We start from the raw sequence: 14492 nt of genomic DNA on the forward strand, positions 1-14492 counted from the left end.
ATTTTAACTTAATCCATGTAGTCGCTGTTAATTTTATTAGACTTTTCCTTACGTCTATCCTCTTTTAAAGAATACTGAGTCAAGAGCATATTAAGTCAAACCAGAATCTGGTCAAGGGTTTTCTGGTCCCCAGAATTATCACTTCCGTACTTGGCCATTGTCCACTGGCCACTAACAGCCTGACACATTTTTACTGAATTTGTTGTCCTTTGACAAAATCCTTCCCTCCCAATAACCCCCTCCCTCCACCACAAACATGCAGGTTCCAGGGACCCAAGTTTGCATTTATTCTTCATTATTCCACACCCGGCTGCTACATTTCCTTCAATCCAGACAACAGAGGACTCCACAGCTTTATTCCCTCAGTGAATTTCTCCCTGTCCTACCTTGACATGGCCAGTTTCCGTTTGAAACCCACTGGGGGATTTATCTGAGGCTCTTCTTTCACCTTTGTATCATCATCCATCACTTCTTCCTTTGGGAAATACTTCTCTTCTTTAACACAAACTTCATCCATCATTTCCTCCTTTTTTATGTTCTGAGCAACAAACACCTCCTCTTTTACCTCCAAGTTATCCTTCTTCTCTTCCTTCACATCTAGCCAGTCCATTAACTCTTCCTTCACATTCACTTTCTCTTCTTTTACCTCTGCTTCATCCACTTTCTCTTCTTTTACCACAAAACTACTTCCCATCTCCTGCTTCACCTCCAAAGTGCCTGGTTTCTCCTCTTTCACCTCAGGCCCATCCTCCATCTCCTGCTTTACCCACCGGCCATCCAGCATCCCGTCTTCCATTTCCGACCAGTCCATAACTTCTTGTTTCACAACCGTTAGGTCCACTCGCATCTCATCTGCCTTTTGTCCACTTCCTTCTCTATCATCTGTCTTCTCCATTCCTGCCAGTCCATTCCCCACTTCTACGCTGCCAGCGTCCGTCCCTGCTGTGCCCCCGACTCTCTCCCTACCAGAGTCGAGCCTCAGCCGCGCCCCCTCAGCTCCACTCTGCAGACCTCCTCCCAATGTCCCTTCATTTTCAACAGCAATATCCATCAGCTCACGACCCCTGGCCTCCGCTGCCACTCTGTCCTTCAGTGTGGCTTGTCCACGCCAAAAGGAACGAATTCTGGGACGTAACACCGACACTCGCCCACGTGTGGTGCCGAGAGTCGCAAGTAGCCAACGCCGGCCTGCTCCTTCCCTTCAAATCGTCGTAAAGCAACACTTCCGCGCCTCGCCACCTCACGACTCCTAGAGCCCTTTACGGCTCTGCGGCAGTCCGGCCCCGAGACTCTGAGAGAATCGGCGTGAAGCCACGCCCCTGTGAACCCACTTCCGGGGCGGGGCTTCGCCAAACCCTTCCCCCGGGGAGGCAACCTCCGCCGGCCTTCCCCGCCCCCCATCTGTGCGGGGCCGTCCTCTGTGAAAAGTGGAGCTGCGGAGCGGAGCAAAGAGAAGCAAATCCCAGACAGTTTTGGAATGGTTAAGACCCACCTTGGTCAGTATTAACGATTAATCTTGTATGAAAATGGAAGAAACACTTGATGCTACGCCTCGGCAAGCTTCATTCTTCACCTATGCACTAGAGACAATGGTGTTAAGTGTTATTGTGAAGATTAAATGGAATCGTGCATGGAAATAAGCCACTAGTTACTGAAATAAGCTCATATATGGTGGCTATTGTTACAGGGAATCCTGAGAGGTTTCAGATAGGAAAGAGGGAATTAGTTTTTATTCTTTTAGTTCCATCAGTAACAGCCCACAGCAGCCAGTTTCCCATTCCCAGCATCCTACAGGATTCTCTCTAAGAAAGTGTGTGTGTGTATCCCTAAAGACTGGGCCAAAAGTTCAATCCCCAGAAATAGAAGATCCAAAAAATACACACAAAAATGCAAAAAACAAAAACCAATCTTTTTTTTTTATTAATTTTATTTTATTATATTATGTTAATCACCATACAGTGCATCCCCAGATTCCGATGTAAAGTTTGATGCTTCATTAGTTGCGTATAACACCCAGTGCACCATGCAATACGTGCCCTCCTTACTACCCATCACCAGTCTATCCCATTCCCCCACCCCCTCCCCTCTGAAGTCTTCAGTTTGCCTCTCACAGTCCATAGTCTCTCATGTTTCATTCCCCCTTCTGATTACCCCCCTTTTCTTTATCCCTTTCTTCCCCTACCGATCATCCTAGTTCTTATGTTCCATAGATGAGAGAAATCATATGATAATTGTCTTTCTCTGCTTGACTTATTTCACTTAGCATTATCTCCTCCAGTGCCGTCCATGTTGCAGCAAATGTTGAGAATTCGTTCTTTCTGATAGCTGAGTAATATTCCATTGTATATATGGACCACAGCTTCTTAATCCAGTCATCTGTTGAAGGGCATCTCGGCTCCTTCCATGATTTGGCTATTGTGGACAATGCAGCTATGAACATTGGGGTGCATATGGCCCTTCTCTTTACTACGTCTGTATCTTTGGGGTAAACACCCAGTAGTGCAATGGCTGGGTCATAGGGTAGTTCAATTTTTAACTTTTTAAGGGACCTCCACACTGTTTTCCAGAGTGGCTGTACCAACTTGCATTCCCACCAACAATGTAGGAGGGATCCCCTTTCTCCACATCCTCTCCAACAATTGTTGTTTCTTGCCTTGTCTATCTTTGCCATTCTAACTGGCGTAAGGTGGTATCTCAGTGTGGTTTTGATTTGAATTTCCCTGATGGCTAATGATTTTGAACATTTTTTCATGTGTCTGTTAGCCATTTGTATGTCTTCATTGGAAAAGTGTCTGTTCATATCTTCTGCCCATTTTATGATTTGTTTATTTGTTTCTCGTGTATTGAGTTTGAGAAGTTCTTTGTAGATCTTGGATACCAGTCCTTTATCTGTGGTGTCCTTTGCAAATATATTCTCCCATTCCGTGGGCTGTCTCTTAGCAAAAACCAATCTTTTATCTATTTCAGTTACTTTTAAAAATTATTATTATTACACACTGGTCACTAGGCACTTTCACCTAATCTTCACATCGTGTCTGCGAGGTATTTTTCTCACTGTGTGAGGAGACTTCATAGGACATATATTTTTCTTGCTGCGTAAAGGAGACTTCAAAGAAATGGTTTCTCAGCTGTAGGCTGCTTTGTATTAACTCGGCATTAAACTGTTACCACTCATTTGCAAGTTGGTCAAGGAATGGGAATTTTGAATGGGTGAACAGGCAAGGGAGGAAGAAAATTTCGAAACCTGGTTGGGGCACCACGGATTAAGTAGTGCTGGAAGGAGCACTGAAGTATATTGGGAGAGTTTAGTTCAATCTTCTTACCTTGTGAGAAAGAAGCTTCTGTTGGAGGTACTTAGTGGTGTTACTGCCCATGGAGTCAAAGAAAGCCTGATTGGATTTTCAGGCCAGATCACATACTTACACTGGGGAAAGGGGCTAAATGATAGAAAGAATCCATGTGGTTTTTGCTAAAGGCAAGATTTGTGAGATGGGTGCAACAAGAGGGAGTGTTGATCCTCAAGAGAATAAAACCATCTGGATTTCCATTTAAGAAAGGGAAAAGTCCTGGAACTACAGATCAGACACCAGAAGCATAAAGACTCTGTAAGATTTTAAAACTTCTGTCATTTCCCTACATTTGTTCTTGTAATCTGTGTGTTTTTTTAACAGTCACTGGAGGAAAAATCGTTAAACCAGTAAGGCTCCTTGATGGCGTCACAGCTAATCATTTACCTAAGTTAAACAATCCACACTGTGGGACTGTAGGGGTGATACTGGAGGTTTTAGCGGTATTGTTGAATGGTAGTTTTGAAGGCAAATGGAGGCTTGAGTGGTCCTGAAGGAGGGAACTTTGGGTTGTTGGAGTATAGAGCACGGCATTGTATGCAAGTATGGAGATAGGACAAGGACAAAGAAAGGGAGGCAGAAGTTAAGTGGAACTGTTAACTGAATTCTTATCCAGTACCTCAAACTCCTCCCCTCCCCCCTTTCCACCTCAGTGGAGCAGTGGGACAAGCCCAGCTCCGTCACTATAGGATTGTGCCTATCATTTCTGTCTCCTGCCTCTGCAGCAGGCATCACCTTGCAGCTCGGCTAACCACTTTAGGAACTGGCCCTTTGCCAAAATCATAGTTGAGTTCATTTTAACAGCCAGAAACCTAGAAGTGCTTCTAGGAAAGCATCTTAGCTGCTACTGAAAAGCCATGAAAAGATGCATCCTAGGGATGGCTAAATCATTTCAGCGGCTCAGCAGACACTTTGTGTAGTCAACTGTCTGCTTGACTATAGAATGAAGGGCCTTTCCTGACCCTTCAATAGACAGGTAAGAAAACAAAGACCCAGAGAAATAAAATGATTTGCTCAAGATCAAATGGCTGAAACAGAAAATTAACATTCTGGACAAAGCCCTTTGTTTGCACTTGAGTTAGTTTAAGATAAAGGCCAGGAAGCGGAATTTCATCTGAAATTCCTGAAGCAGGAGCCAGGAACCAGAAGGCCTGGAAGTTTGAATTTTATTGTGTATGCGTGTGTGTTGTAATGTGTTGCAGGTTGGGCTTTTCAGAAACAGATGCTGATAAGAGTTGTTAGGGATCAGTACCTGTGAAGAGAAAGGAGAAGAAGCAGGATTGGCCAGAGAAAGCATTTAAATTGTGATACAGGTCTGACAAGCCTTGGCCAACCTGACAGGTAGCTCAGAGAAAGCATTTGTCTTTAGAGTGTCTCACTTCAGGCAGAACGCCTCATACTTTATATCTGGCCCCCCTGGGTCATCTGATACAGGCTGCCCCAGAAAAGGGCATGATCTTGGGCAAGAGGGCTCTCTGCAGCTGGAGCTGACAGCTGGACTGCTCTTTGTGGCTAGGTAGCAAGTCCTTCTTTGAAGAAGATCTGGGTGGCACATCTCCGTGGCTACCACAGAGTGAATGTGTTCCTCTGTAGCCACATGGCCTCTTGTCATTGAATTGGCTTCACTCTACTTTCTTTGTAGGCAAGTTGTCTCTATTCTCTATGTACCTTGTCAGAAAATACTGCCATTTCACAATTCCGAGGTTTAGGTATCCTCAGTGCTTATATAATCATGGAGACTCATTATTGTCTAATTCCAAATGTCTGGGGGAAAGAATCTGATTGGATCAGCCAAGTAAGGGAGGTAGGGAAAAGCACTGAGTCTAAATCTCCTTTGCCAGTAGCTAAGTGACCACTCTGAGTCTCAGTGAATCTATCTGTAAATGGAGACAGTTATACGTATTTCACAGAACTATTTTGAGAATTAAATGAGAAAATGTATGTAAAAGAGCTTTGTAAACAGTAAAGCATTCTACAAATATAAGTTTTATTTTCCTTATTCTACCAGTAATTTTGAAAGTCCTGCTGATGATAGCTTGCTTAATTGTTTTCTCTTTCGGATCATGAAGGACAAAGTTGAGATAATCACGTTTCCCAGTTCTTGGCACATTCTTCTCATGTGCAACAACCCTCTCCTTAATATTTTTGCTGTTTGTACATCTCCAACTATCATTACCTTCCCCCTCACTCTTATACATTTAATATGGCTCCTTATATATATATATGTCTTTGTGAAATACGTAGAATTGTTTTATTGTATGCATCTTTTTAATAGCATCATTGAGGTGTAATTCACATAAAATAAAATACACCTATAATAAACATACAATTCAAAAATTTAAACTTGAAATTTTGTATTTGTGCAACCATCACCAAAATCCAGTTTTAGAACATTTCTACCACCCCCGCCCAATACCCTTGTTCCAGTTTGCAGTCAATCCTTGTTCCCATCCCCAGCCCCAGCCAACCATTGACCCACTTTCCATTCCTATAGACTTGCCCTTCCTGGAAGTTTCACATGAAATAATACAATGTGTGGTCTTTTGAGTCTGGCCTCTTTCATTTAGTATAAAGTTTTTGAGGTTCATCCACGTTGTAGTATGTCTCAGTAGTTTATTCTTTTTTATTGCTGAATAATATTCCATTGTATGGATATATCACATTTGCTCATTCATCAGTTGATGGGCATTTGGATTGTTTCTAGGTTTGGTATTATGAAAAATTCTGCTTCCACATCCCCACATAAGTCTTAGTATATATATATATATATATATATATATATATTCTCATTTCTCTTGAGTAGATACCTAGGAGTGGAATTCCTGGACCATACGGCAAGTGTATATTTAATTTTTAAGAAATGGCCAAATTGTTTTCCAAAGTAGCTATACCATTTTACATTTGCACTGGCAATGTATGAGGGTTCCAGTTTTTCTACATCCTTGCCAATAGTTGGTATTTATTGTCAGTCTTTTTGATTATGGATAGGTAGTGGTATCTCACTACGAATTTAATTTGCATTTCTTTAATGACTAATGATGTTGAGCACTTTTTCATGTGTTTACTGGCCAGTTATCTATCTGGATTAGTGATATATTAAAATCTTTTGCCTACTTTTAATTGAGTCATTTGTTTTTTATTATCAAATTGTAGTAGTTCTTCATATATTATAGGTAAAAATCTTCTGTAGGTAGCCATCAGGATGTTCCTTAATGATCTCCACGTCCTGCTATTCATGCCAATGTATGAAAACTTTCCCAAATTATCCAGGATTGGCCTGAGTTACTGATAGTGCACAGAAGTATACTGTGTTCCTCCTGAGATTAGGTTTGAAAAATGGCTGTGGTTTCTGTTTCAGGCAATTGTTCTCTTACTCTCTCCCCCAGATCACTTACTATGAGGGAAGCAGATGCATGTTCCTGAGTTGCTCTACCAGGAAGGCTCATGTAGTAGGAAGCTGAACTCTGTATTATAAGGCTGAACTGTGTCCCTCCAGAATCCACATGTTGAAACCCTAATCCCTAGTACCCTCAAATGTGGCTGTATTTGGAGGTAGGGCCTTTAAAAGGTGATTAAGTTAAAATGAGTCCATTCAGGTGGATCCTAATTCAGTCTGACTGGTGTACTTCTAGAAGGGGATATTTGGATGCAAATAGAGATCAGGGATGTGTGCACACAGAGAAAAGACCATGTGGAGACACAGCAAGGAGGAGGTCATCTTCAAGCCAAAGAGAGAAGCCTCAGAAGAAACGAAACCTGTCAACACTTGATTTTGGACTTCTGGCCTGCAGATCTGTTAGAAAGTAAGTTTCTGTTATTTAAGCCACACATTTGACCTATTTTCTTATAGCAGCCCTAACAAACTAATACACTGGGCAACGAACAGCAAGGAACTGAGGCCTGTCAACAGCCATGTGAGTGAGCTTGGGAGCAGAGTCTCTAGTCCTAGTCAAGTCTTGGCAGGGCTGCAGCTCCGTCCAACAGTTGTACTCAGATTTCTCATATTCAAAAATTGTGTGACATAATAAATATTTATTGTATTAAACTTCTAAGTTTCAGGGCAGTTGCTACACAGCAATAGATAATTAATACCAAGTCCATGTATGGTTTTCAAATATATTCTCCCACTATGTGGCTTGTTTTAAATTTTCCTAATCATGCTTTTTAAAGAGCAAAAGTTTCATATTTCAGTTAAGTTCAGTTAATGAATTTTTTAAATGAATTCTGCTTTTTTGTCACACTAATAAATTTTTGACTAGCCTAATGTCCCAAAGATTTTCTCCTATATTTTCTAGAAGTTTTATAGTTTAAGTTCTTATATTTAGATCCATGATCCATGGTGAGATTTTTATAGTGCAAATTAATGATTTATTTTTCGCATATGGATCTCTTCTTATCCAAGCACATTTGTTGAAAAGACCACCCTTCTCCCTTGAATTGCCTTGATATTTTGTAAAAAATGAAGTGATCACAAATATGAGGGTTTATTTCTGGACTTTCTGTTCTATTGATTTATATGTTTATCTTTGCACCATTTTCTCGACGACTGTAATTTTATAGTAAGTTTTCAAACTGGGTGATTAGTCCTCCTCCATTGGTCCTTTTTCAAAATTGTGTTGGTCATCATAGCATAACAGATAGAGATGTTGAATCACTATGTTGTACACCTGAATCTAATGTAATATTGTGTGTCAGCTATACTCAAGAAATTTTTTAAAAATTGTATTGGCTATTCTAGGTCTTTTGCATGTCCATATAAATTTTAGGATTAGTTTATCTATTTCTTCATTAAGAGCTTGCTGGGATTTTGACAGGGATAGGGTGGAATCTATAGATCAGTGGAAGAGAATTAGCATCTTAATAGTATGTCTTACAATCCATGAAAATGGAATGTCACTCATTAATTTAGATTGTCTTTAATTTCACTTAACAATGTTGTGTAGTTTTCAGTGTACAAGATTTTGCATGTCTTTTGCTTAATGTATTCCTCAGTATTTTATTCTTTTTATTAGGTAAGCTCTACACCCAATGTTGGGCTTGAACTCATGACCCCAAGATCAAGAGCCCCATGCTCTATTGCCTGAGCTAGCCAGACACCCCAGTATTTTATTCTTTCTGATGTGATTTTGAAAGGAATTATTTAATTTCATTTTTGGATCTTCCATCACTAGCCTATAATGATGCAATTGATTTTTTTATATTGATTTTGTATCTTGCAACCTTACTAAATTCATTTTTTATTATATATATTATATATAGCTGGATTCGATTAGCTAATATTTTGTTTAGAGATTTCATATATGTTTATGAAGTATGTTTGTCTGTAGCTCTCTTTTCTTGTAATGTCATCGGGTTTGGTTATCAGGGTTCTTTATGCCTTTTAGAGGAGTTCTCTAACTAATTTCTACTTTGCTCATTTGTTATTTGATGGTATCCAATCTTAGTCAACCCATCCACTAAGTTCATTTCAATCACTGTATTTTTCATAACCAGTTTCTCCAGCTTCTTTTTGCTTCATATTGCTAATATTTTCCCTTATCGCTTTGGAGATATTTCTTTTACTCATGTAACATTTCTCATTTCTTAAAAAACCCATCAATTTTGCTCCACTAGTACAAATTGTCCAGTTTTCTAAGAAAGTTCTTTTATGGAATTACATTCTTCAGATGCTGTAATATTTTCCCCTGTGATCTCATATTCACCTGGGAATATCAGCAACTTCAGCTGTAATTTATACTTGAAAGGGAGGATCAAAAGCCTGAGACTTGGATTGTGATTCTTCTGATTTTTTTTTTTTCCAAGGTGGCTGGTAAGGAAGAGAGTGTCTGAGTCTTAAGGTGGAAAGATTCTGATGTTATAGTCAGGGCTCCACTAGAACCACTTGGGCCTTTCATGAGGAGAACATGCCCCATATGCATTTGCCATCCCTTTCAAGAACTACCATATTCTGTGGTATCACCCCGACCCCAGGGTAGAAGGAAGAGAACTGTTGCCAGCCAACCTGTATGTATAGTTATCAGCTTCCCTGATGTTATCCCACCTCCATGGGCAGGTGTCGGGCTAGCCCTGCTGTTGGCCTTTGAGTTAGGGTGGGCTGTGATCCACCCAGGGTAATGCGGGTAGACAAGGGCAGAACCAGAGATACTATCCCTCCATTTTACCCCTTGCCTCCATCAGTGTCCATGTAGGACTCTAAGCCTTCCTTTCCCCACCACAATGGGCCCTGACTCCCTTTCATCTTCTACAGGCTTCTCAGTTTTTTCTGAAGAGGCTCGAGCTCCATTAGCACCCTCTCATTTATATGACATCTTTAGGATTAGACTTGGGAACTCCAAGAAATAATAGTGTTATTAATTGTCTGTCTTCTTCAGGAACTGGATTCTCCATATTGCTCTTCAAAAATAAGGATGATAGTAACTTTCTGAAATGGTTTCAGAGGTGTCCTAAACATCCTTCCTACTGGGCTTCCCATGATATTGCTCAAATTTTTCCAGGATGCAAGCTGTTTTATTATATCCACAAAGGTTTCATTACATTCGCAACTTTGAGGCAATGCAGCAATTCCCATATACTTGTCCATGGACTGTTGTATCAGCATCACCTGGTGTGCTTGATAAGATTTCTCGATCTTTCTGTAGAGGTACTTAAAATAGAGAGAGCTACTGGAAAATCTTTTAACAAGTGTCTCTGTGTGTACTTATGATGTATAAGCAGGTTTGCAAATCCCTGGGTGAAGGCATTACAATTACAGAGTCCAAGATGGTAGCCACAATGGCTACTGAGCACTTGGAATGTGGTTATCCAAACTGAGATGTGCTGTAAATATAAAATGTACACTAGCTTTCAAAGATTCAGCACATAAAAAAAAGAGTGTAAAATATCTCATTAATAACATTTTTATATTGATCACATGTTGAAATGAAAATATTTTAGATATATTAGGTTGTACATTATTAAAATTAATTTCACCTGTTTTTTTTTAATGTGGCTACTAGAAGATCTTAAATTACATATGTGGCTTATGTATTTCTATTGGGCAGTGCTGCGCTAGAAGAGATTATTAGAATTCAAACTCCAATTAGCTGAGATTTAGATAATAGAAATACTCAAGAATCAGTAGGTGTGGTACTTCATTTGTTAATTCAGTCAATAAATATTTGTCTCTTCATTCTTCAAATTGTAGCCTGAGCATCTTTGCAAATCACAAGACTGATGATGTCAGCTATCTCCTTAAAACCCTTCAATGTCTAATTGCTGCTCTTAGGATAAAGAAGCAAATCCTTATCATGGCCTTGCAAAGATCCCTCATATCTTCTCTTCAGCCTCATGACTCATTACTCATCCTTCAGATGGAAGTAGGCTCTATTTTCCTATGGAAGCATTTTTTAGGCACTCCTCCTCCCTCTGATCCAGCCTAGGTCAGAGTTTGTGTGTATGTGGGTGTTTCTTTCAGAGCACTGGTTTCAAGTTGTAATGATATATTCACGAATGCTATCATTGATTAACCATCAGTTTCTCTCCTAGATAGGAAGCTCATTGAGCACACAGCTCATTGCCTTTTTTGCTCAATTTGAATTGCCAACTCAGAGCACAGTCTCTACTTAACAATATGCTACAAAACATGAAGACATGGAGGACTGGAGCTCCTACTTGCATCACACACTGTGCCATTCTACGTGATTATAAGCATTAAAATCTATACTTTGCCTTCAGGGAGGTCACGATGTAGTGAAGGGAGACAGGCATGTGAAGAGCAGTAACAGCCCACTGAAGCAAGTGTAGAAGACAGAATGTGATCCAAAGAGGAAGCAGCATGCTTTCCTTTGTGGGAAAAGTTAGGAGAGGTTTCCCAAGGAGCTAACTGGAAGAAAGAGTAGGAGTTGACCAGGAGGACAAGGCAGGAGAACTTGCCAGGCAAAGAAATGAAAACATATAGTGTGTTCAGAGAACATGAGATAAGTTAGGTATGGCTGGAGTCCACTGACTCTGACGAGAAAAGAAGGTGAGCAGGTTGACAGGTGATCAGAGGCCCAGTCACCAAGGCCTTACAGGCCTTGCAGAAAAACTTGGATTTCTTTATCCTAGAGGTGATCAGGAGCCAGTTTCATTTCCTCGGCTTGGGTTCTGAGGTTGGGACACAGAGAAGAAACCACAGATTTGCTCTAGGTATGATTATTCTTTAGAAGGGGAGCATGACATACTGTGATTTGGGTGGGCCTATTATTACAACACAGGTCACTTGTTTCCAAAGAGTTGGCTGAATCTATTATTGGCAAAAGCATTATTTGGATCAAACAAACAAATCATGATTCAGGAGGTTCAAACATAATTGATGAGTCTTTAGAGGGATCCAACAATTTAGGTCATTACTATTAGAGGAATAGAATCTAGGACCTAATACAGAAGTCCTAACTATTTGTAGCAGGGAGGTACATGAAATAGATTTCTAAAAAGATTTTAGAAAAAAATTTCTGAAAAATATTCCAGAATATTTATTCTCTTTTAACACCTGAACCCTGAAGGCAGCAATAATATTGGTTATAAAATCAAACTAAAAAAAGTCCGATTGTTTTAATTTCTCACTTCCAACTATTAAAACAAAAACTCATTATTATCTAGTAATTACGTCTTGTTCAAAGTTTTTTTATTTTTTCATTGTAGGAGGACTTGGAAAAATATACAGTATTTTTCTATGGTATACTGAATTATGTACGAAATATTTGGGAATAATTAAAAATTATTTTAACTGCATGTCTTATATAGTGTCTGAGCAATTGTTTTGGTAGTTAAATGGTTTAACCTCTTTTACAGATTGAAACATTCAAGTGAGAAAAATTGAATGTAATATCAATAAAGTTCAAATAAAGTTTTTATATTCTAATAGTTGAGAGAGATCTTTATCCCTTCATGAAGAAATGTCTTTTTCCTGAAACTGGATTTCCAGTGTCTGCTTCAAGAAATGAGAAGTTTTCTTGAATTTCATCTCTAAATTTGTCCTAAACTAGGTACCTTGTCAAGTCAAATTATTTTTAATGAATTGTTACTGGGATTACTTTGCACTTCTATGCAGTACTGAAATTCCACTCCTAGGTACAGCTAAGATGATAGCTTGGATTCCCCACTAGTTGCTCTATGGCACTAGGTTCCATTTTTCTAAATTAGCTTTGGATTATACCAGGACGCTGAATCCAAAGCACACAGATTGCATAATTGTGTACCCGGGCTGAGGTGATAATGACTTAGTCATACCTTCACAGCCAATTACTATGTAGGTCATGGTAGAAAAGTTGTGCTTGAATAGGGCAGAGCACATTACATTGACGGGTTAGCTTACACTTGTTTCTGAAACTGTAAAAGCTGCTATTCTTGTATCGGAGGGCCAAACTTAACATATTGGTCAGAAAATGAGGTCTGTCACAGTGCCTGCTGCTGAACACCATGTTTCTACTGCTCAGGTCACTTCTGTGCCACGAGCAGCATTCCCTCTTTTTGTTTATTGTAGTCATCAAATAAACAAAAACTTGTTTCTTACAGAAAGAATGACATTTGTATTTCATTCCAGGTAAAAAGCAGGGATAGATCTAGGTTTTGTGAAACCCGAGGCTCATACAATTTAGGGTCCTCTTTATGGAAAATAACTAAAAATTGCTATGTTTTTGCAAACTCTATGAAGATAAATGCCCAGGTGAAGACAATTTGAAGGCCATTTCGGGGCCCTAAAGCTTAAATCTATTAGCTTCAATGGTAACTCTGCCTTTACATAAAGCATATGTCATCTTCTCTTGCTTCTTTCAAGTTCACCTAAAATATGAAGGATGGAAGGAAGGAAAGAAAAGTACAGGGAAGTATAAATAGGTGGATAAAACCAAATAAATATTGTCAGTTTAAAATATTAGAAAATAACAATATCCCGTAGGATTCTAAATATGTGCAGAATTAAAATACCTGACAATAACATTCCAAAAAGTCAGAGAGAGAGATAAGTGGAGTTAACATTTTATAATATCCTTGNTGGGGCCCTAAAGCTTAAATCTATTAGCTTCAATGGTAACTCTGCCTTTACATAAAGCATATGTCATTTTCTCTTGCTTCTTTCAAGTTCACCTAAAATATGAAGGATGGAAGGAAGGAAAGAAAAGTACAGGGAAGTATAAATAGGTGGATAAAACCAAATAAATATTGTCAGTTTAAAATATTAGAAAATAACAATATCCCGTAGGATTCTAAATATGTGCAGAATTAAAATACCTGACAATAACATTCCAAAAAGTCAGAGAGAGAGATAAGTGGAGTTAACATTTTATAATATCCTTGAGTTGTCCGGAAAGTAGAAAAGTACTAATTTATGTGGCCTCTACAAAGTCAAGGATATTTATTACTGTATTTTTTTTTTTAAAGATTTTATTTATTTGACAGAGATAGAGACAGCCAGCGAGAGAGGGAACACAAGCANCAGTTGTCCGGAAAGTAGAAAAGTACTAATTTATGTGGCCTCTACAAAGTCAAGGATATTTATTACTGTCTTTATTTTTTTTTTTTAAAGATTTTATTTATTTGACAGAGATAGAGACAGCCAGCGAGAGAAGGAACACAAGCAGGGGGAGTGGGAGAGGAAGAAGCAGGCTCATAGCGGAGGAGCCTGATGTGGGGCTCGATCCCATAACGCCGGGATCACGCCCTGAGCTGAAGGCAGACGCTTCGCCGCTGTGCCACCCAGGCGCCCCTATTACTATCTTTAAAGTAGCAACTAAAAGAAAATAAAAATAATGTTTAACAAGCTAAAAGAGGGAAAATAGAATAAAAAAATATTTTACCAATCTAAAGGAAGAAAAAGAAACAGAGATGAGGCAAATACAAAATAATAGTAAAATATCAGGTTTAAATGCAAATTTAACAGTAATTACTCTAAGAGTCTAAAATTGTCAAAGTAGATTAAAAATAAACAAATCTACAAGCATATGCTGAGTATAACAAATATGCCTAACCAGAATGATGCAGAAAGATTAAAAATAAAGGGATGAACAAAGATGTACCATGTTGACACAAGTTACAACACGAAATTGGCACGGTCCAAGCATTTACACCATGAAAACTGGCTAACACGACAAGTAGGGATTGTTTCTCTTTTCACCCTGGAGGGCTAGT

General features: G+C 39.2%; 1 protein-coding gene across 1 annotated transcript in view; it reads right to left on the reverse strand.

Annotated features, from left to right (window-relative positions):
- ZNHIT6 (zinc finger HIT-type containing 6) overlaps positions 1–1282 on the reverse strand; it is a 54029-nt gene extending 52747 nt beyond the window's left edge. The window contains exon 1 of the mRNA XM_002919388.4: positions 387–1282. Within this exon, the coding sequence (XP_002919434.2) occupies positions 387–1051 (665 nt within the window). The 5' untranslated portion in view covers positions 1052–1282. The remainder of the gene's footprint in view (positions 1–386) is intronic.
- Positions 1283–14492: the final 13210 nt, after the last annotated feature.

Source organism: Ailuropoda melanoleuca, chromosome 2 (assembly GCF_002007445.2).
Source record: "Ailuropoda melanoleuca isolate Jingjing chromosome 2, ASM200744v2, whole genome shotgun sequence".
Lineage (NCBI taxonomy): Eukaryota > Metazoa > Chordata > Mammalia > Carnivora > Ursidae > Ailuropoda > Ailuropoda melanoleuca.